Genomic DNA, 24,512 nt, shown 5'->3' on the forward strand with positions numbered 1-24,512 from the left:
CTGAACTCCTGTTGTTTTTAATCTTCCATGCAATTCTGTTGAATATTTGTTGTGTGAAATAACTATGTAATAAAAATAGAAAGTTTATTTCCTATCTTCTGGTATTTATCATCTCCCCTGTGAGTAGCAGGTTTCCTCTCCAAGCTGACCCACTTTTGTTTCCCAACTAATTAATTTTGATAGAGGCAGTGGGGTGCTATTTATTTATTGAGAAACTGCCCTGTGCAAAGCAGTGGGGTGAGGACCCTGGGGGCCAGGGAGGCAGCATACATGTACTGACAGGTACCTTTATATAGATCTTTGCATTTAGGCTTTGCCAAAGCCCTAAAAAACAGATTTTTTTTTTCGTACAGGTGAGGAAACTGAGTCACAGAAGTTTTGTAACTGGTCAAACATCACAGAGTCAGGACCCAGACCGCAATTCCCTAAGGCAGCTCACGCACTCATCCTTATGTGCCCTTCCTACTGGAAACACCTGGAGGTGGTTCTCTCTTGGGCCATCTTCGTCCCTTCCTCCTGTCTGCTTTCTTCTCCAGCCTCCTCCTGGGGTTTGGCTGGGACTCAGCTGCTGCTGCAGGGTTGGCAACAACTTCCTTAGCTGCTGACTGCTGCCCTGTTCCTATAGAAACAGTTCTCTGAGAGAGCTGGGGATTGTGGTGGGGTTGGGGGAGGTTACATTGTCATTTTTATTATCACTCATCAAATACTCACCATGCTGAGGGCTTCAAGACAACCACCTGTGTGCCCCCTGTCTGCCAGCCCCCATCCCGCATGTCATGGGTTCTTTGGGAAGAAGCCTCTGACATGGAGCTGGGTGGGAGGACATTATTCAGGATGGGCCTCTGTGGACAGGAAGGAAGGGAAGCAGGACGAGGCGGAGGAGAAGCTGCAGAGTGATGCCGGCCCGACAAGCCTTACCTGAACCCTTGTGGGGGTCAGAATTCAGGGTTGCCTGTGCAAGACAAAATGATCAGGCTTTCTACCTCAACCATGATGAGTTGTTTCGTGTCAGGGGCACATGGGAAGGGCATAACCTTGGCAATGCGGCTCTGCCACTGAGGGCGCTTCTGCAGGGACTGCGGCTGCAGTCTGTCTGTGTCCCCTACTCCCGCCAGCTGGGTAACGTGTCTTTCCTTGAAAGGAAATTTGGGCGCTACAACTCCATCTCTGGGGTTGGGATAACATGGTGAAGGCGGAGACTGACCTGCTTCAAAGATTCTTAACCCATTGTATCGACACCCTGAGGTCCAGTACCATCATGGGAGATACCCAAGGAAGGTGCCCACAAAGATGTGGGTCAGCTAAGCTTCTCAGTAAGTGGGGACTGCTCTCACAGTGTCCTGGGGGAGAAAGAAACTGTGGGCCATGGAGCTACACCTTCGCAATAATCTGGGCAGAGTGGGGTGTCTGTCAAGGACACCCTGCGTATTCTGTGGGCAACTGAGAGAAAGAGAGGGGTTGAAGGAGATGAGGTGAGAAGCATTCTAAACATGCTGAGCACCAAGGACAGTGTCTGTGAGGATTCCTGACTAAGCAGTGTCCCAGGATCTTAAGGGAGAGCTCGTTTGCCAAAATATCCAGCCCTGTGGTGCCTGCATCAGCTCATCACGCATGTGGTAGGGTGTTCTGCAGGAAGTGCAAATGCAGGTTTTTGTTTTATAATCAAGGTCATTCATCCAGCAACTGGAATGAATAAAGTGAAACTTTGGAAGAAATGAGAGAAGAATCTCTGCTGGTGAAATGTCAGGATCATCAAGCTGTCACTTCTGCAGGGAAAATAGCTTTTCTATTTAAGAGAGACCATAGAAGTAGGAGAGATCCTGACAATATTACTATCGTGAGCGGCACTTTGCATTCTTAAAAAAACACAGCTTCTAGTTGCTTGATGTCTCTTCAGATCATTTTGTTTTCATCTCATTGTCAAAACACTCCCATGGGGTGGTATCAAGCCTCACCAGCCGACATTTCCCAGGTGGGGAGTGGCTCCGGAATGATGGTGCCTGATGTTCAGTAATGCCTGTAACTTTCATTGTTGGTCCCAGCTATCTGTCTCTTCACATTTGGTCCCTTTGATTGCTCTTCATCTTTGTTGGTATGTTACCTTCCCAAGTAAAGTCTATAACCCTGAAGGTCTGGGAATATGTCTTACAGATCATAGAAGGTTTGAATTGAAAGAAGGCCCTTAGTCTAATAAAACACTTAAATATACAGTGAGGAAACTGAAGCCCAGGGAGATGACTGGAGAACCATGCTGCTTGTAATGTTAGAAACAGAATGATGACTCTGGTCCCCAAACCTGAAGGCTGGTGCTTTGATTTTAATTCCTACCTATTGAACCTCTAAAATAAATGCTTTACCTTATAGAACTTAAAAACTTGAGCAAATGAAACCCAAAACAAGCAGAAGGGGGAAAATAGTAAAGGCTGCAGTGGAAATAAATGAAATAAAGAAGAGAAAAACAATAGAAGACATCAATGAGACCAAAAATTGTTTCTTTGAAAAGGTTTAAAACATTGATCAATCTTTAAGAAAGACAGTTAAGAAATCAGAAATGAGAAAGGAGACATTGCTACCAACTTTAAAGAAATTACAAGGATAAATTACAAGGGGAAAAATAATAGATAAATCAGATGAAAGAACAAATCTCTAGAAAGATGCAAATTACTGAAACTGACTCAAGAAGAGAAAAAAATCTGAATAGGTCTATAACAAGTAAGTCAAATTAGTCATTTTAAAACTTCCAACAAAGAAAACACCAGGCCCACAATGCTTCACTGGTGAATTCCACTAAACATTCAAAGAGGAATTAATACCAGTTTCACAAACTCGTCTAAAAAACAGTATACAGTAGAACATTGCCCAACTCATTCTGTGAGGCTGTTTATTTGATACTAAAACCAAAGACATCAGAAGAAAAAATAACAAACTGGACCAATATTCATTATGGCTATATATGCAAACATCATCAACAAAATACTAACAAACCAAACACAGCAATTAAAAAAAAAGGATTTTAAGGATTACATAGAATGACCAAGTGAGATTTATCTCAGGACTGCAAGGATAGTTCTACATCAGAAAATCAATTAATGTAATACACCAAGGTCATAGACTAAAGGACAAAAACTATATGAACATCTCAATAAATGCAAAAAAAATTTGACAAAATCTAACACCCTTTCTTGATAAAAACAATCACCAAACTAGGAATACAAAGGAATTTCCTAAACCTGACAAGGGACCTCTGTAAAACTACCTACAGCAGCGTTAGTCATAACACTCATTTTGTTTGTTCATTTATCTTTTGTTGTGGAAACAGCCCAACTGTCCAACAGTTGAATGAATAAGCAAAAGTGATATATATATATATATAATGGAATATTATTCATCCATTAAAAAGGAGGTCCTGACACAGGCTACAAAGTGGATGAACTTGAAAACATGATGCTTAGTGAAATAAGTTAGGCATAAAAGGACATGTGTGCCACTTATATGAATTATTTAGAACAGTAAAATTCACAGACACAGAAAGTACTTTAGATATCACCAGGGGATTGGGAAGGGGAGAATAGTGAGTTATTGTTTAATGGTTACAGAGTTTCTGTTTGGAGTGATGAAAAAGTTTTGGAGATAGTAATAATGGTTGCACATCATGAATGTACTGACGCCATTGAGTTGTACACTTAGAATAAGAAGTTCAAAAAAAGATGAACAGGACATAATCTTTGTGGTCAAGGAGTTAGTAACTAGTTGAAAAGGGTAGGGGAGTGGAGAAGGAGTGAAGAGTATTGGAAAGTAAAACATGGCAAGGAGCACCTTGGCTGACTCCCAGCACAGTGGTCACCATGAAGTGGCTGTTCCCTCTGGGACATTTAAACTGGGTGACCAGAATCTTGGCCTGGTGTCAAGCCCCAGCTTCATAGGGTATTCACTGTGTGAACTGAATATCTTAAACCTTGATTTCGTCATTGGAAAATGTACCTACTTCCTGGGAACCTCCCATGACATGATGCCCAGGGCACGGCACTTATTCACCAAAAAAGGTTTAGTCATTATTGTCGGTGCTATTGTTGTCCGTGATGAATTGGAATGAATTTGCATAGAATTATTTGAGTTTTCTGTCTTGAGAAGAGCAGACTGAACTCAGGACAGCAAACATGGTATTCTGGTTTACTTAGGACAGCCAGAAAATTCTCCCTTCTGTAAAAGGGCCCAAAGGAATCATTGCACATTTGGCTGTTTGTCCTACTGAATGAGGGGCTTCCCAGGTGGCCCAGTGGTAAAGAATCTGCCTGCAATGTAGGAGATGCAGGTTTGATCCCCATGTCAGGAAGATCCCCTGGAGGAAGAATGGCAACCCACTCCAGTATTCTTGCCTGGGAAATCCCACGGACAGAGGAGCCTGGCGGGCTACAGTCCACGGGGTCACATAGAGTCGGACACGACTGAGCGACTGACACTTTCACCTTCTTCAGTCTCTCCTCCGGAGCACACAGCCCAGGCAGGGAGTGGGTGGAAGAGGCAGGGCATGGATGCCAACTGATCTGCTGCTGCCCCCTGGCTGCAATCTCGAAGACCCCCTGGGTCTCAGCCACGCAGCACACCCCTCAGGACTTTTCTCAGAGGTACACGGGACCAAGCACCGTCAGAACTTCCCACAGGAAGGATAGAGTGGTTGGAGTTTTCTCTAAAATCTACCCTCACTGTGCACATATCCTCTTTGAAAAATCACCATAGGTATAAGCTCTGTTTGGTAGACAGTCTTCAGTCTTAGAACCCCTGAAAGGAGAAGAGTGATGTCTAAGCCATGCTCCTTGTCAGGATCCACTGTTTCTAGAAAAAGCTGAAGATGAATCAAAGGTGAGGACCCATCAAAGGTAGATCAGAAAGGGACAGACTCAGTAGAGGCTGAGCCCCTAGGCTGTGGCTCCCAGAACCCCGGGAGAGGTGAGTGTCGAGTTCCCGATCCGCGCTGCCATCAGTGCCTCCGACATGGTGTGGGCATCTCACGTGCACATGCTGTGTGCAAGTGCATGAAAATGCTGTTGAAATTAACAAAGAAGATTAATTTAAAAAATCAACCTAGGGATTGAGGATTCATTGTTTTTTAAAAAACATCAAGACAGCAGACCTTTGGAACCAGAACTTTATGGGCGTGCAACCAACACGGGGCTCCAGGCTCAGGAGGGGTTTTAATGAATTCCTAATAACCTTATTTTTGAATTTATGTCTTATGAATAAAGTCTGCTGAGACAATGGGACATATGGCAGGGTCTTGAAGCCTCTGGGGCCTCCTCCCTGGAGAGAGTCCTCTGAACAGCACCTCCTCCTCAACACTGCCCTCCCCCACCACTGCCACCGCTGCTGGGGTGGGGGAAGGGGAGGCCAGACATGACTTCTGGCGGGCTGGAATCAGGGGGGCCCTTGGGTCTTTGTGAAGGTTTTCACTCTTCTTGAGAGTAGCTAGCCCAGTTCCCAAGGGAAGATGACATGGAATAAATGTCCAGTAAAAAACACCAGGACAGGTCCCTAGATAAATGCAGGAAAAAGAAACCAGCTTTTCTCCTGCCTTTTAAACATAGAGTCCTGCATTGTCAAGTAGCACTGGACCCCACGAATTAAAAGCTAGCTTGTCACATTTGCTACTCAAAATGTGGTCCCATGTCCAGCAGTACTGGTATCACCTGAGAGCATATTAGAAATGCAGAATCCCAGGCCCTACCCACACATACTAAGTCAGAATCTGCATTTTAACAGGATCCCTAGCTGATTCGATCACACTTGAGTTTGAGAAGCAGTGGTCTACATTGTACTCCAGGACTCAGTGACCACCGATTAGAGGAAGCCTGTGACTTGGCCCAGTTGTTCTTTGTTGCGGTTGTTGAACATGTTGTCCTTTTCTTAGACGTAAAGCAGCTGCTATTCATGTTGGAAAGTGGAAGGAGAAAGGCTGGTGAATACGAAACACTGAGAGAAGAGTTGCTCTGAGCACCAAGCTTCACCAAGACTGTTGCTTGAAATTCTCTTTGCCCCAACCTCTAACTTGGGCTCAAGGCTTAGCATCTTTCCCAGTGATGCTGAGGGTCTCATTGAAGGGACCAGTAGCCAGATTGAAATAAGCTGCAGCTCTGGGGAAATTGCTCTAACTTTCCTTGCATAAGCCCTAAGAATTGCCAGCTTGCTCGGGGTGAGACGGGAAACATAGCCTTCCTTTCCACCTTGGCAAAGCTGGGTTTTGAGCTTGCATGTTATTTGGCATGGTGTCCTTGTTGTTTTCATAACTTCTTAGGTTCTAGAAAAGATGGTTATAAAAAGCAACCAACATGAATATGAAGTGAACCACTCTGCCTCCCCCATCACCCCCTCACAAGAGCCTTTTCTGGGAAGAAGCAGCCGTTGGGAGAGGGCGCTGCTGTGAAGCCATCTCTGGTAACAGAGACTGAGACAGGTTTCTCTCGGAGTTGGAGGGTGGCCTCCTGAGTGTGAGCAAAGGGAGCCGTCAGGCCCGAGTACCTACCTATGAAGTACCAGGCAGGACATGCAGTTCACTTAGCTAATTGAAATGTGCCCTTTACAAAGTTCTCACCAGTGACTCCTCATCTAGGGATGGAGCCTGAGGGAAGACCAGAGATTCTGACCAAGTGAAGCAAGATTATATTCGTCTTGATGGTGTCTGTAAAAACACAAAGTTCAAAGTGGGGCTGTGTGCCCCCAGAGGAGTATACAAAGAAGGCAGGGGTAAAAAATAATAGAATTTGCATTTGGTCTTTTTAATTTAAAAATAGAGGGAAAAAGCTGTACTAATTTTGCTCCCGCAAAATGGGAGTTGGCCCTCACTTCCTTGTTTGGTCCAAAAAGCAGACAGTCATGTGTGTTACGAGGGGAAAGCAGGAGTTTCACAGCATGGGGACCTGCTGTAACAAAGTCACCACACGGACATAGTTCCTAAATGAATCTCAGGACTCAGAGTTTTCTCCTGATGGGATGGGGTACCTTGTGGGGGCTCTGAGGGATGAAGACACAGAGAGGACTCTGCACCCCCCTCACTCAGGCCACATGAAGATCTGACTTTTGATGACCCAGCCCCTCACTTAGGGGCAGCCTTAGCTTCTTAATGGAAGCAATGTTGTTTCAGTGGGTGGAGTATTTCTTCCCATCAGTTCTCACCTGTTCTGCAAGAGTCTCCAAGGTATCTTGGTAAAAAAAAAAACTGGCTCTCAACAGATTTCCTAACTCCGCAGCTTTCATTAACAGCTGTTTACCTCTTGAACCCAACTTTGGCCTTCTGCTGCATCCTGCTGAAGTTCAAAGCTGCAGATTACTCCCTGGTCAGCATCTTACCTTCCACTGCAAAAAAGCTAATGCTCAGATGTGAGGTTAAAGTAAAGGGAAAACTAAGCTTAATAGAAAAAACTCCTCAGTCATCAAAGCAAATTTCATAGCTACTGAAAGATAGTGGCCAAAGGCTATTCATGCATTTCCCCCGTATAAAAAGGCCATCTTTAAAATAATATTTGTTTAAACAATCCTTCCTGATAGAGCCTTTGTCCCAGAATTCCTTGTACATATTAAAAATGTAAATAATCTTGTCATTTGGAATAAATTCTTTAATAGGCATGTCATAATTGAATTTATCTGTAATTAATGTGGCATTACCTTGTGGCAGAGGTGAAATAGCTTGTTTTCTGATTGTCCGTGACTGTTGCCTTGAAGTTGCTGAAGTGCTGATGGAGTCAGTAAGGACTGTGCATTGATTTTCAGACACAAGGCCTGCCACCAGCTCAGCTCCAGACACACCCTCAGAACCAACAATTTTCAACAGTGCAATGGCCAGGACCAGGATGAAACACATGCGGGAGTAAGTAGCCTATGGCCTGACCCCTCAGAGAGTGCAATGTGTGAGACCATATCGATCATGTGATGCTGTCCTGTTTGGTAGCCACAGGGATCACAGCCGTGATTTTCTATTATAGAAGCAGCAGCGAATGGAATGTACATAGCTCGGCCTGAATCTGCATGGAAGTCACTAGCTGTGGTCTGAACATGTTTCCCCCCAAATTCATATGTTGAAATACTAAGGCCAAAAGGAGATGGTATTAGTAGGTGGGGGTTTGGGGAGGTACTTAAATCATGAGGGTGGGGCCCTCAGGTGTGGTATTAGTGACATACTATAAAAGAGGCTCCAGATTGATCCCAGCCCCTTCTGCCACGTGATGTGGCCCTAGCTGTGACCCAGAAGAGGGCCTCCACCAAAAGGGGGCCACATTGGTACCTTGTTGTAGGACTTCCCAGCCTCCAGAACTGTGAGGAAAAAAAGTCTGTTGTTTACAAGCCACTGAGCATGTGCAGACTAAACAAACTATAACTGCACCTGTTATAAACTTCTTGGCAGGGAAGGGACCCGGCGTCCTGATCTGACTTCTCTGCAATGCATATCTCCAGATCAAGGGTGGGAAACTCTCTTTGTAAGGGCTACATGGTGGAAATTTTAGGTTTCATGGGCCAGTTATCTCTGTTACCATTACAGCTCTGCTCTTGTAACACAAAAGCAGCTATGGACAATGTGAGTTATTGAGTATGGCTGTACTTTAGTAAAATATTGTTTTCAAACTGCAGTCTGAATTTGATATAATTTTTAGGTGTCACAAGGTATTATTCTTCCTTTGATTTTTTTTCAACCAATTTTAAATGTTCATGCAATTCTTAACTCACAAGATATACAGAAACAAACAGCAGGTTAGCTTTGGCCTGTGGGCTGTATGGTTTGTGTACCACTCCTATAGATGTTCCAACTCAGAAACTTCTCTCTAAAATCTACTTCCTATATGGGTGCTGGTTGAATAGTTAGGAAGTTTGATAAAAATTATTTTCAGTTGATTTGCAGTATAGCACATTATCCTCCAGACTGATATTTGGAAACAAAAAAGAGGAAAAGTACTGAAAATTGTTTCCAAACCTTGAGCTGATAATGTTTAGATGCCTGTTGTTTTCAAGTCTTGCCTGTACCTGAGTGGTCACCTAGTAACACAGTTACCATGGCACCAAAGATTTCCAGGATCTGGAAGTGAGGGAGTTTGGATGAAACTTTCCCATCTGCCCTTCCTTCCACTCATTCTTTCTGGGAGGAGATTATGGAGAAGGCTTGCTAATCTCCCAGTCAATAATCTTCAAAGGCAAGAAAAGCAACTCACTTATTTCACCCTTAAAATTTAATAATGTGGTGTTGTCAGAGTTTTGATCTAAGACTTCATCACTTTTGCAAAGGACACAATATCTCATTTCCTAGCACATTATGAAATGCTTTAAATAATTAAAATAAAAGCAGTTTTGCCAAAAAAAAAGTGACCAACCTGCATTCCAGTGATTTTATTCCTGGTGCGTTGTTCACTTCTTTATGCTTGATTGAATTTGACCAAGTGCTTCCTGGCCCACCGATACAGTTTGAGCTACTCCCCCATGGATGGTACTGTTCCTCTGGCAGAATAATGTGTTATCCCCTTATATTCCACATCACAAAGCCCCACACCATTCCAGAAAAGGCCAAGAGGAAATTGAGGCTGCAGAGCTAAGGATCTTCTGAGGATGTTTGTTTCCACAACCAGAAAAAAATGGGACTTGTGGGTTCTTTCCCTACGTGGTAATGTACTGGCTGCATCCCCAACATATGGACAGCAACTGTTGGAATGCAAAGAACAATAAATGACATTTGTCCCCAGGGAGATTATAATGCGGGGAAAGCACCGGACTTCAAACTGAAAAGCTAAATAACAGCACAGTGGTTATGTAATCAGAGGTGATGGTTAAGAAAAGTCCCCAACTGAGACCATAGCCATATGCCAAACAGAGCAGATGGTGAGAGTGTCAAGATGAGAAAGGGAATTTGAGGATATCTCTGGGGGAAGTAGGAACTTGGCCTCGGCCTTAACAGAGACATAGAATTTGAAAGGTAAAGAGAAGGAGGGAGCTAGAGGCCAGCAGATTTGGAGTCTGAGTTTTAGTGTCACCAGTAGATGGCTTTCTGAGCTCAGGCAAGTGGTTTTTTTTCCAAGGTTTGGTTTTCTCATCTGCAAAATGGTCATCATATTATTGCCATAGCTGATTCCCTGGTAAGTGGACTCAGGGGTGGGGATTTCTGTGCAGGAGGTAAGTGTAGGGTGTCCTGGAGGCCAACACCTGTAAGAAGGAGGGCACAGGAAGCAGACAGTCTCGGTGGAGATCTCCACTGCTTTGGCAGAGAGCTCTGAAGCTGGACCTTCCCTGCAGGGCTCCGCTGGGCAGAGGTAAGAGGGCCAGGCCCATGCAACCCAGGTTACCCAAGCACCGGATGTGGACCACCCTGGAAAGGGGCTAAGACAGGGTGTCATTCAGCCAAGGCAATCCCAAGAGGGGCTGACAGCTGAGGACAGAACCTCAGGGACATCCCCAGCAGCTAGGGAGTGCATGCAGGGCCTGCTGTGATGAGCCTGTAACTTAATGCATGTAAAATTGATACATAAAAGAGGTTCTTAAAGAAAAATCAAGTATCTGGTACCAGTCTCTAAAGGGTCAAAAGATAGCTTTTTATTTCAAAGACTATAAAGAAGGGAACACAAAGAATGTATTATAGGGATACTAATTACATCAGGTAATTGTATTCATTTTTTTTTAAACTGTCAAGCCTAAGAAAAGTTGTAAGAATAGCACAATAAAAACCCTATATCTGCTTCATCTAGAGTCACTAATTATCATTTTGCCACAATTACATAATTTCTTTATACCTATCTATACATGTAAAGTATTATTCTTATTGTTACAGGGAAATTTGAGAATAAGTTTCATTCACCACGATTCTTCACTTTTAAATATTTAAAAGTACAGCTTCTAAGAACAAGGACAGTCTTTTATATAATCACAGTAAATGTCTAAATTTAAGAAATTTCATATTGATATACTATTTGATATACCAATCCAGATCCAAATTTTACCTATTGCCCCAATAATGACTTTTACAGTAGTTTGTTTTTTTTTTTTCCCTGATCCAGGATACAAACCAGGATCACAGATTGTTACGCCTTTTTGGTGTTATTTACTGTGGAACAAATCTTCAGTTACTTGTCGTCTTTCATGATACTGACATTTTTGAAGAGTACAGCCAGTTGTGTAGAATGGCCTTCAGTTTGTATTTGTCTGATATTTCCTTACAGTTAGATCCAAGTTACTAATTTTTTTATGGTATCCTATATAAGTGATTCTATGTCCTTCTGAATTTTTTAAAATTTAATTTTCGGAAGCTGTAGACATACATGAAAGTCATCAGAGTAGTATAATTAATCCCAACAGACTCATCAACCAATTCAACAATCAACAGCTCAAGGCAAACCTTGCTTTGTCTCTACTACCATCTATTCTTCCGTGTTGCTTTTAAGAATGTACCATCCAGGACTTCCCAGGTGGCTCAGCTGGTAAAGAATGTACCATCCATCAGGGGCTTCCCAGGTGGCACACTAATGGTAAAGAACCCACCTGCCAATGCAGGAGACGTGAGAGACACGGTTTGATCCTTTTGATCCCTGGGTTAGGAAGATCCCCTGGAGGAGGACATGGAAACCCACTCCTGTATTCTTGCCTGGAGAATCCCATGGACAGAGGAGACTGGTGGGCTATAGTCCATAGCACTGCAGAGTCGAACACGACTGAAACAACTTAGCACATATGCACGTACGCACTATTCATCAGATATTTTTATCTTTAATCTTTCAGTAACATATGACTTTCAGTAACATCTGAACTGAACTAAACATGTGGCTTTTAACTTACTCTTTGACATCTTCTCGTGGAAGCATTTCAAACTCAGGATGTTCAAACTGAACCCCTGATTTCCTTAACCAAGTTTGCTTCCTCCACAGCTTTCCCCATCTTCATGTGAGAAAGGTAGGACCTAGGTAAAAATGAACCTTTCTGTGGATGTGACTTCGGGTACCAGGCCTCATCCTGTCCAACTGTGAGACAGGGATGCTCTGTAGGGAATTGAGGAGGAACAAATGATGATTGCTCATCGTGCAGTGTTCCTTCAGTTCCCCCAGCTGGGTCCCCCGGGGCTCAGTAAGCATTAATACATGCAGTGTCGGGCAAAGGGTAACCCTAGCATGGCAGTCGGGAGGGAGGGCCTGGGTCTGGGGACAGCAACTGCTGGGATTTATGTCCCTGTTTCTCATTACTAGCTTGTGTCCTTGGACAAGTTACCCAACCTCCTTGTGCCTGAGAAGTCTCGTCTGTAAAATGTTATGGTTCCCACCTTGTGGGGTTGCTCTGAGGGTTAGTTGGGGTTACCTATATATGAAATTCACTTAGGGTGCTTTATGGAACATAGTAAGTGCTCAATAAAAGTTAATGACTTAAAATAGACTCTGGATATATGTGTGGTTGCTTCCTTCTGAGAATCCCTAAGCAGATATCTGAAGGTGTTGTCATGTGTTAGCCTGCTATGTGATGTGTTATACCTGTGGGCATCTGTGGGCAGAGGAGCTGTCAGTGAAGGCATTTATATAGCTTTTTTTTTTTTTTTTGCATGCACAAAGAAGTGTCAGTTCACTGGGGAAATGTCAGGAAGTTGGTGACTATAAAAGCCAGTCATTTACCATCCTCCAACACTTAGCTTCCAGTAGAGGCTACTTCTTACTCCTGCTGGGAGACCATCCACAAATGGAATGCCCTGCTGGGTCCTGGGAAGCACTCACTTTGAGAAATTGTTAGGTGATACCACTCAAAGTCATTGCAATATCTGCAGAATCACAGGGAATAAGTGTGGACTTCCTTTCTGGCTGAGTAATCTCCACTGACTTTTGAAGAGATGTTGCTATTCATACGTAGATGTATGTATGTGTAGACAGATGGATGGATGGATAGATGGATGGGTGGATGGTTAGATGGAGGGATGGGTGGATAGATGGAGGGATGGGTGGATAGATGGAGGGATAGGTGGGTGGCTGGCTGGATGGGCCAGTGAATGGATGGGCCTCTATGGCTTCATGGACCTCCTGAAATCTCTGCCTTCAGGACAGGAGTTTCTGGCTTTCTGTTAAGCTTTCTTCACAATCATCTACTGCATTCAGTTCCACACCTGGCTCCAGGCTTCCACTGGAGACCAAAGAGGAGGACCCATGGAATGACGGTGGGTCACCTTTCAGCAGTGAGTAAGTGACACTATTGCTGAGGGACAGATCCTGTAACTCACATGGGCCAAGGCAGTGGGTCACGCAAGGAGGCCTTGTTCAATCTGAGTGACTGGTTCTTATGGCCTTTATATATCAGGTGATCTGACTGTGCCCTTGGCCTTGCTGCTTAAAGTGTGGACAGCAGACCAGCAGCATGGGCATCACCAGGAAGCTTGTGAGAAATGCAGAATCAGAATCTGTATTTTAAGAAGCTCTCTGGAGACTCATGTACATATTAAAATTTGAGAAGTACCTATTCAGGAGGATTCACCCTGGGAGAAGTTTACTAGCAGAATATGAGTTGGGTTCAATAAAAGCTAAGTATCATATAAAAATATATTAATATATGTATGCTTTTAAAGCCTCGATTTTTAGACTTTTTTGTTTAGTCATTTTCTATTTATTTTATTAAGGAAGAGGTCATTTATATCTATTAATAGTAAAACTCACCCTATTTAGAGTATGGTTCTATGAGATTTGACAAATGCATCACTCATTTGCATACAATAAAATCTACTTTTTCAATTACACGGGTTCTATCAGTTTTGATAAGTACATATAGTTACATAAACATCAACACCATCAAGACTGAAAGATGGCTTTCTCACTTAGAAAAACTTTCCTTGTGTTCTTCCTTTGTGTCTGTCTCTCCTGTTAACCTGCCCCTGGGAACCACATATCTGTTTTTTGTGCTCATGGTGTTGCCTTTTGTAGATATCACATAAGTGGATGCATCACTTAGCATCACAGACCCCACACCTAACTGGGTAGTAGCTGTGGATATGGATGCAGATCAGTGAAGAGTCATGTTTTAGACCTTCGCCGTTCTGAATCCCTTCATGCCCACAAAATTGTCACAAAGAGACGCAGGTTCGGGGTTAAGTTTCAGGCTGCTCAGCAGTTGTCCCCAAGGTTTCTGGAGCCATGAAGGCTAGTGTTAGAGACTCACTACCTGGGAAATTCTGAGACTGAACTTCGCTATGAGGAACCTGCCGGGTATTTATCCTAGTACCTGTGGACAGTGTGCATCGGAGTGGCCTCCACCATCTTGCTCAGGGAAATCCACCTCACGAAGCCGAGTCTGAGAGGGAGGAGCCATGGAGAACACCTGAAGGTCTAGGGAGCTTCTGAGCCTGTTCCTCCCACTGGACGCTGATACCCTGAAAAACATCTGGACCTGGAGGGGTAGGATACTTCTGTGGTGACCACAACCCTGAATCATCTCTGCAATGCCAGTTCATGCAAAGGCCACAGGAAAACAAACCACTGTCTGCATGCATGTTTGTCCTCACTGTGGGAACTACAGTGACACAGATATCATGTCCTACAGCTCACGGATGCTCTGGTCAATTTTTTTCTTTTTAGGCATTCCTCCCCCCCCACCAATCTGTTTCATTTTGCACAGTTTCTATGGCTTTGACTTCAATTTAATCTTTTCTACTGCAATGACTAAACTGCTATTGATCCTATCCAGTGTATTTTTAAATCTCAGACATTGTAGTTTTCATCTCTAGAAGTTTAATTTGGGTCTTTTTGAAAAATATTTTCCATGTATCTGATTAACGTGTTCAATAGTCCCTCTATTTGAACAAGTAGAGTAGAACTATAATAACTATTTTAATGTCCATGTCTACTAATTTTTAACATTAGTATCATTTCTGGGTTGGTTTTGATGGATTTATTTCTCTCCTTACTATAGATCACATTTTTCTGCTTCTCCATCTGCCTGGTAATCTTTTACTGAATGTCAAGCATTGTGAATTTTTCCTCGTTGGGTCCTGGGTGTTTCTGTGTTCCAGTAAACATCTTAACCTTTGTTTTAGGATTCACTTAAGCTGCTTAGAAACAGTGTGATTCAACTTTGTTATGTGGGACCAGAGCAGCAATTAAACTGTCCCTGATTATTGCCCATGACTGTGTGTTCCACGCAGGGGCCAGTGGATCATCAGGTTGGCTTGGCAGATATGAAGATAACCTGGCCTGGTCCTGTGTGAGTTCCAAGCACTGTTCTGACTAACCCACCCTGTTCTTTCCTTTCCCTCAGTAATTTCCTCATGTACATGCACTTACTATACTGAGCCGAGTCGTTAGTTGCTGTGTGGTTATACAGAGGCTTGTTTGTTTTAAATTTTTAGAAACTGCTTTTTTAAATTTTTGTTTCTTGATTATGTAAAGTGTTTCCATGAGTCCAAAGTCAAATTCATAAAAAGACATATTTAACAAAGACTTATCTCTATCCTGATGCCTTACCCTAATGGCCTCCTTTCTCAAAAGGGAATAATTTTTAAATTTTCATGGCTTATTCTTTCTTTTTTAAAAAAATTATTTATATTTAATTGGAGGATAATTGCTTTACGATGTTGTGTTGGTTTCTGCCATACGTCAACATGTATCAGCAATATGTCACCATCCTCTGGAGACTCCTTCCCACCCCCTACCCCATCCCACCCCTCTAGATTGTCACAGAACACTGGGCTGAGCTCCCTACATCATACAGCAAATTCCTATTGGCTATTTTACATATGGTAACGTATATGTTTCAACATTCCTCTCTCAATTTGTCCCACCCTCTTCTTCCCCCATTGTGTCCACAAGTCTGTTCTCTATGTCTGTGTCTCCATTGCTCTCCTGCAAATAGGTTCACCAGTACCATTTTTCTAGATTCCATATATATGTGTTAATATACGGTATTTGTTTTTCTCTTTCTGACTTACTTCATTCTGTATGACATGCTCTAGGTTCATCTACCTCACCTAGTACTGATTCAAATTCCTTCCTTTTATGGCTGACTAATAGTCCATTGTATGTATATAACACAACTTCTTTATCCATTCATCTGTTGATGGACATCTAGCTTGCTTCCACATCTTAGCTATTGTAAATAGTGCTGCAGTAAACATTGCACTCATCTCACAGGCTAGCAAAGTAATGCTCAAAATTCTCCAAGCCAGGCTTCAACAATACATGAACTGTGAACTTCCAGATGTTCAAGCTGGATTTAGAAAAGGCACAGGAACCAGAGGTCAAATTGCCAACATATGTTGGATCATCCAAAAAGCAAGAAAGTTCCAGAAAAACATCCATTTCTACTTTATCGACTACGCCAAAGCCTTTGACTGTGCGGATCACAACAAACTGTGGAAAATTCTGAAAGAGATGGGCTCACCTGACCTGCCTCCTGAGAAATCTGTATGCAGGTCAGGAAGCAACACTTAGAACTGGACATGGAACAACAGACTGGTTCCAAATCGGGAAAGGAGTACGTCAAGGCTGTATACTGTCACCCTGCTTATTTAACTTATATGCAGAGGACATCATGTGAAATGCTGGGCTGGATGAAGCACAAGCTGGAATCAAGATTGCCAGGAGAAATATCAATAACCTCAGATATGCAGATGACACCACCCTTATGACAGAAAGTGAGGAAGAACTAAAGAGCCTCTTGATGAAAGTGAAAGAGGAGAGTGAAAAAGTTGGCTTAAAGCTCAACATTCAAAAGATGAAGATCATGGCATCCGGTCCCATCTCTTGATGGCAAATAGATGGGGAAACAAAGGAAACAGTGTCAGACTTTATTTTTGGGACTCCCAAATCACTGCAGATGGTGACTGCAGCCATGAATTTAAAAGATGCTTGCTCCTTGGAAGAAAAGTTATGACCAACCTAGACAGCATATAAAAAGCAGAGACATTACTTTGACAACAAAGGTCCATCTAGTCAAAGCTATGGTTTTTCCAGCAGTCATGTATGGATGTGAGAGTTGGACTAGAAAGAAAGCTGAGTGCCGAAGAATTGATGCTTTTGAACTGTGATGTTGGAGAAGACTCTTGAGAGTCCCTTGGACTGCAAGGAGATCCAACCAGTCCATCCTAAAAGAGATCAGTCCTGGGTGGAAGGACTGACGTTGAAGCTGAAACTCCAATACTTTGGCCACCTGATGTGAAGAACTGACTCATTTGAAAAGACCCTGATGCTGGGAAAGATTGAAGGTGGGAGGAGAAGGGGATAGCAGAGGATGAGATGGTTGGATGGCATCACTGACTCGATGGACATGAGTTTGAGTAAGCTCCGGGAGTTGGTGATAGACAGGGAAACCTGGCATGCTGCAGTATATGGGGTCGCAAAGAGTCGGACACGACTGAGCGACTGAACTGAACTGAACTGAGTGAACACTGGGGTACGTGTGTCTTTTAGAACTGTGGTTTTTCTCAGGGTATATGCCGAATAATGGGATTGCTGGGTCATATGGTAATTATATTCCTAGTTTTTTGAGAAATCTCCATACTGTTCTCCACAGTGGTTGTATCAATTTGGAGATACACCACCGTGCAAAAAGCTTCCATTTACTCCACATCCTCTCCAGCATATATTGTCTGTAGATTTTTTTTGATGATGCTATTCTGACCTGTGTGAGATCAAAATCTCGATTTGCATTTCTCTAATAATAAGTGATGTTGAACATTTTTTCATGTGTTTTTTAGCCATCTATGAGTCTTCTTTGGAGAAACATCTGTCTAGGTCTTCTGCCCATTTTTTTTTTCTTATTGCGTTTGTTTTTCTGATATTGAGCTGCATGAGTTGCTTGTATATATTTTGGAGATTAATCCTTTGTCATTGCTTCATTTGCAGTTATTTTTTCCCATTCTGAGGGTTGTCTTTTTTTCTTATTTATGATTTCCTTTGCTATGCAAAAGCTTGTAAGTTTAATTAGGTCCCATTTGTTTATTTTTGTTTTTATTTCCATTCACTCTTTCATTTTTAAAATATATTCAAATATTTATATTCTGAAGAAATTGGTATTTCTTCAGAAATTGGTATTAAATTTCTTGGTATAACCAAGAAATTGGTTATACATACTTTTGTTGGTTTCACTTAGCAGTGTATCCTGGGCAATTGCTTTGTGGTAGTGTGTAGCAATATACTTCATTCTTTGTCATAGCTTATAGTGTTTCCATTCACTCTGTCCCAATGGGTTTCCCAAAACTTTGTTGTTACAAATAGTTATATAACGAATAACCTGTGCATTCAGCTTTTTTGTTTTGTTTTCTTTTTTTTTTTTTATCTTTGAGAGAGATTTCTGTAAGTGGTATTGCCTGGTCAAAAGAAAGAGTCATAATATTATTTTGATAGACATTTCCAAATGTAATTTTCATTCCTACTAGTAATGTATGAGAATGCCTTTTCTGCAGTTTTCCCCACTTAATAATTATCAAACTTTTGTACTTTATCTTTCTTTGTCTTTTTTGTAAATGTAGTCTTTCACTGTGGGGTCTATTTTACTTGCTTTTGGTATATTCTTGGAATTTATATTCATGTGTCTCAGCAAACACACTTGAGAGTCAAGCACACGAAATGTCTCAAAGTCTAGATTTGGAGTAGAAGGGAAAAGGCCATGTTTGGCCTCAGGTTTCAGCTAAGATTTCCAACACAGTTTATCAGAAACACTGCTTATTGCGAGTAAAATAGTGTGGTCACACACAGAAAAAAGTAATGCATGTTTTTGTTTTTTGCATTTAGCAAGTAATTTCTTGTGTGATTTATCTTAATGAGGTGAAGGGATTCATTGAGCTGTAAGTCTTTAGCATGTAGGAGAAATCACCTCTCCAGGACACTGAGATGGAGTGTAGCGATGTGGTGTCACGCTCACATGGGCACTGCTTCCCCTCTAAGGAGGCACTTAGCATGCAGTAGTTACTGAGGAATAGGAAAAGAAAGGTGATCCTCAGGGAGCTGCCCCATGCCCTGGTGTGCGGGCTGCTCCCATGGCTTGCCTGTGCATGCCCCCAAAAGTGCATGCCCTTCCGATGCTCAAAACCAGCTTGTGTATTTGTGTGTGTCACAGAGGCCTGTCCAGGCCAGATGGCACTAGCTGGCGTGTCAGCTGCTAAGGTTGCAGAGCCTTCCTTGAGAGCCTTGGGGCTGTGGAAAGTTTCCTGGCAGTTTCATTGCTGAATGCTCATGTCAGCTGTTTGGAAAGATCTGATTAAGGTCAGAGCACAGAGCTGGTGGAGTGCTGTGATGAGGCCTGAAGTCAACTCTTAAGCGGCTGTAGAAGGCACAGGGAGATTCTCTAAGTAACACTGAGGTCAGACGTAATAATGGGTTCTGTCGTGGGTAGCTTCTCAGAAGTTCTTCCAATTTTTCTTTCACTTTCAATCACACTTTGACTTTGATCTGAGGAAGGTCAAACTGAAGATGAGAAGCCTACAACCTTCATTGTTCTTCTCATTAACCTGATATATAGTTCATGGCACAGTAGCAATCACTCGCAAAAATGATGTTGGAGCGTTAAGCTCGCTAAAAGTGTTTCCAAGATGGACTGGTATGAGATTTGTTATATTCTCAGCTCAGGTTCTGAACTGGACCAAAGTTATAGCGATGTTTATGTGGAGGGAAGTTTGCTTCCTCTGTGCCCCATTACGGGCAGGTCTTACCACGTGTCTGTAAGAGGGGCAAGACTCTCCATCTTGTAAGAAAGAGGTTAAAAAATGTTCCTACTGTCATACAGCTAGTAAATGCAAAGCTGCATTTCAAATAGATGCCTGATTAATTCTAAAACCAGTGCTGGGAACCACTACCAAGGTGAGATTGTGCCAGTGGGAGCAAGTAACCCAAGAGCCCAGGACCCATCAGAAACTCTTAGTTACCACAAGCCTGGTATCGTGCTTTGGGACCTGTTTGTTCTCACTGGGTGGTCATTAGCATGTACGCGCGTGTGTGCTCACTCACTCAGCCGCGTCTGACTCTGTGACCTCATCGACTGTAGCCCAGCAAGTTCCTCTGTCCATGGGATTTTCTAGGCAAGAATAATGGAGTGGGTTGCCATTTCTTTCTCCACGTTAGTATGTGCCAACCCACAGAAGGTGAAGAATTTGTAACCCAGGCCGCAGCTAGTATCCAGGCTTGGTCTGCTCCTGTCAAATTCTCTGCCTGTCACAGGCTTTTCTGAGCTGGTGGGCGTTTGTGTTTCAACAGCATCTTATTTCCTGAACTCAGGCTTCTCCTTGTCAAATGTAGATATTTAATACAAAGAACTTACTATTTGAAGTTTTCCAAGTGCTTTATGAATAAAGCTCATTCTGTCTGACTGACTGAAATAACCTATCAGTGGAGAAATAGAAGACACATTGCTTCTTTTCTCCTCCACTTTTCAAATCTCATTGAAGAGGTGTTAGTTATGCCTCCAACATTCCATTTCTTTAATAAAAGGTCAGTACCAGGCAGCACTTCGGAAGGAACTGCTGATTGAAACCAACATTTCAATTTCAAAACAACAAATAAAAGCTTGCGTGTAAGGAAGGCTTGGTGACTGGCAAGTCACCTTCCCCACAGAGCAGCCTTTCCAAATATACATGTAGGTTTAAGAGATCCTTTAAAGAGCCAGCCAGGCTTCTTCCTGCTCAGCTGCCTTAAGGTCTGCCATCAATTGATTGTGCTTTTCTTGAGAGTCTGTGAGATGGAAGGTGTGAGGGAGAAGCCTCACACCCTAGCCAGGGAGATTGGACACCTGGTTGTAACTCACAAGACAGGGATGAGTGCCAAGTGCTGCCCAAGTGGGGCCAACACCCAGGAAGTTCAGAAGAGCAGCTCCTCTCCTCCACAGGGATGCAGAGGCCCTTGCACTGCCCAGATGGTGCCGCCTCCCTCAAGTGGACCTGTTACATCTGTTGCGTGCACCGGGAATGACTTTCCCCTCTCTATGAAGGCCCGGTGCAGCCTCATAGCTGTAACCCACATGTCAGCCAGCTTGTCCTGCCCCTCGAGGGCCTGGGAAGTTCTGGCTCAAGTCCTCAGCCCGTGTGGTAGTTCACACTCTTCCCGAGATAATCACAAGTCTTCCGTATCCTGAATATCTTCTTCTCTTTTGCCTCCATTCTGTGCCATGTTGGCTTAGACTGAAAGTCTAGGTTCTTTATTCATTTCCCTTCACATCCTTACTCACCAAATCATCTGTGAAGGCATTGGACCTTTGCTGACTATTTGGAGGCTAGTGGTAAAGGCTTCATGTCACAAGGAATTATGCAACTTCAAATAGTCACTTAGGCATCCCTTGTTGTTAAAAATGTTCTTTCACTTCCTGTTGCAGGTAGACTCATTGGAAAGCAGTGAGATAACTTTCCTGCTCTGAGATGCTTTTCCTGCAGAAAGCTTTCCTGGTGGGGGGTGGGTATGGCAGCTCCCTGGATCCACACATGTGGGGGAGGGCAGGAAGCTGGGCAGAGGGATAAGCCAGGATGGGGTACCACTCAGCAAGGCCTTATCTGGAAATGGAGTATGCTCAGGCTGGGGTGACCCTGCCTGCAACGTTATTGGTGGGTGAAAGGGATGCTCCCCACTGCTGGGGAACCAGACTTCATTCCTGACAAGGGATCCTGAGGTACAGACCACTGACCACTGCACCCCCAGGGGTCTCCAGTTCCACATTCCTCCCCATTTTCTGGCATCTGTTGCTTTCTTCCCTTTCTCGGGAGCAAAAAAAAAAAAAAACGTTCTCAGGCCAGGGCTGTAGCCTTTCCTTTGGCTCTTGGGTTTCTGCTCACTTCTGTGTCCTCAGGATCTTATCTTACCCCAGAATTCTTCTGTATCTAATTTTTTTTTTTTTTGGACACTTGGGTGTGTGTGTGTACCTACTGAAGTTTCCATCTGTCCTATTTCAGTAACAGTGGGCGACATCAGAGGTAAATTGCTGAAATGAACAGAAAGTGGTTTTTAGAATCTGAACAATCTGAGTTCACAACTTGGTTCCACTTCTTACTCTGTGGTCTCAGATGAGTCCCTTTGCCTCCAGCCTCAGTTTCTGCACCTGTGAAATGGGGGCATCATTAGCATGGGTATCAACGGCACTCTGCTTAGTACTCAGCAGACACCCAGCACAGGCTAGGAGCCTCCCTGCTCACACCTCTTTCCTGACCTTCCAGTTGCCCCGACTTATGAGCTGGTTTTTAATTGACTGTGAAAACACTTGTCCTTTTAAGTTTTTCACAAATTTATTTTTACAGATTTGAAATCCTGCTTCCAAGCAAATGATCCTAAAGAGGCCCTTTAGCTATTGTCAACAGCAGAACATATGTCCATGGTTGTGGGGCAGGAGGCACAAATTCAAGGACTTCTGGGGCCATGTTCGTGTTCATGAACCGAGGCTTTTACAGTCTTCCTGGTGTCTCCTGGTTACTCTACTTTGTTTAAGATTTTTTCTTCTTTGCGTCATAAATCAAATATGTTCCATGTCTTTGATTCCCATTAAGACCATGCCTGAATTATAGTAAACTTGTATTTCTCCTAGCTGGAGGCAATAGGCATTATTTTGAAACAATTAAGCATGTTTGTGATAAAATTGAGTGAATTAATACAGCTGTTCCTGTATTATTTTGAAATATCTACAGTTTGTTCAGTGCTAAAGATCCTAAGCACCACCAGAAACCACAGGTTAAGGAGAAGGTCTTACATTTATTGCTGTATTTGTTGAGTTTTGATACTCATCACTTTTTTCATTCAAAAGACCCCATTTATTTCAATTGGCTAGATATCAGTTTAAAACATTTGAATAGACAATGAGTTACTAATTAAACTCTTGAATGCCTTCAAAACTCTGTACATTTATGTAATCAAATTCTTTAAAAAAAAAAAAAGGTGTTTTTTTTTTCCAGTTTTATTGAATTAGAATTGACCTACATTGTTGTCATTGTTTAGTCGCTAAGTCGTGTCCTACTCTTTGCAACCCCATGGACTGTAGCCTGCCAGGCTCCTCTGTCCATGGGATTTTCCAGGCAAAAATACTGGAGTGGGTTGCTATTTCCTTCTCTAGGGGGTCTTCCCAACCCAGGGATCACACTTGTGTCTCCTGCATTGGCAGACAGATTCTTTATCCCTAAGCCACCAGGAAAGCTCCATAATTGACCTACATACAGCACTGTATAAATTTAAGGTGTACAGAATAATGATTTGACTTACATACATCATGAAATGATGACTAATATATTTAGTGAATATCCATCATTTCTTACAGATACAAAAAAGAAATTTCCCTGTGATGAGAATTCTTAACAACTTTCATAGCAACATACAGTAGTGTTAATTATATTTATCATGTTGTACATTACATTCCAGTACTTATTTATCTTATAACTGGTAGTTTGTACCTTTTGACTGCCTTCATCCAGTTCCCTCTTCCCCCATCTTGGATAATCACAAATCTGAACTCTTTTTCTATGAGTTTGTTGAAGTATAATTGACCTGTAACACTCTGTTAGTTCCAGGTGCATAGCATAGTGATTTGATATTTCTATACATTACAATATGATCACTGTGATAAGTCTAGTTACCATCTGCCACCAAAGTTATTGCATAGTTATTGACCACATTCCCAGTGCTGTACATTTTATCCCTGTGATTCATTTCTCTTGTCACTGAAAGCTTGTACACCTATTTCACTCACCCCCCCTGCCCCCTCCCACCTGGCAGCCACCTGCTTATCCTCTGTATCCATAAGTCTGTTTCTGTTTTGTTACATTTCTTCACTTGTTTTGTTTTTTAGATTCCACATATAAGTGAAATTACATGTTATTTGTCTTTCTTCATCTGATTTATTTCACTTCACATAATATTCTCAAGGAAAATCTACCCATGTTGTTTCATTCTTTTCTATGGCTTGGTAATGTTTCATTATATATATATATATATATGTGGAAAATGCATATCATATATGTATGTTTATATATATATATATATATATATATATATGTATGTATGTATAAACATCTTTTTTATCCATTCATCTATCCACTGACCCTTAGGTTGCTTTCATATCTTGATTTGTAAATAATGCTGCAGTGAACATAGATGCATGTATCTTTTAGAATTAGTGTTTTGTTTTCTTCAGGTAAATACCCAGTAGTTACATTGCTAGATCATATGGTAGTTCTATTTTCAGTTTTGTGAGGAACCTTATACTGCTGTTCATAGTTGTAGTCCCACCAACATTGTACGAGGGATCCCTTTTCTCCACATCCTCACCAATACTTGTTATTTCTTTTTGGTAATAGCCATTTTGAGTGTGAGGTGATGTCTCATTGTGGTTTTGAATTGCATTTTCCCTGATGATTAATGATGTTGAGCATTTTTTTCATGTGTCTGTTGGCCATCTGCATGTCTTCTTTAGAAAAATGTCTATTCAGGTTCTCTGCCCATATCTTAATCAGGTTGTTTGTTTTTTGATATTGAGTTGTGTGAGTTCTTTGTATATTTTAGATATTAACCTCTTTGTAGTATTATTAACCCACCAGGCCCTGGTGGCTCTGATAGTAAGGAATATGCCTGCAA

At 42.4% G+C, this 24,512-nt stretch overlaps 1 protein-coding gene across 8 annotated transcripts in view; it reads left to right on the forward strand.

Annotated features, from left to right (window-relative positions):
- NEK11 (NIMA related kinase 11) overlaps window positions 1-24,512 on the forward strand; it is a 280,951-nt gene that overhangs the window by 219,403 nt on the left and 37,036 nt on the right. For 5 of the 8 annotated variants that reach the window (XM_043874531.1, XM_043874534.1, XM_043874530.1 and 2 more), the window contains one exon: window positions 7,762-7,858. The exons of 2 other annotated variants lie outside the window; for them this stretch is intronic. In XM_043874531.1, the coding sequence (XP_043730466.1) occupies window positions 7,762-7,858 (97 nt within the window). Of the gene's footprint in view, window positions 1-7,761; window positions 7,859-7,973; window positions 8,558-24,512 lie in introns of those variants that run through there. One more of the 8 variants, XM_043874533.1, reaches the window with a different exon arrangement.

The sequence above is a fragment of the Cervus elaphus genome, chromosome 19 (assembly GCF_910594005.1).
Source record: "Cervus elaphus chromosome 19, mCerEla1.1, whole genome shotgun sequence".
NCBI classification, from domain to species: Eukaryota; Metazoa; Chordata; class Mammalia; order Artiodactyla; family Cervidae; genus Cervus; species Cervus elaphus.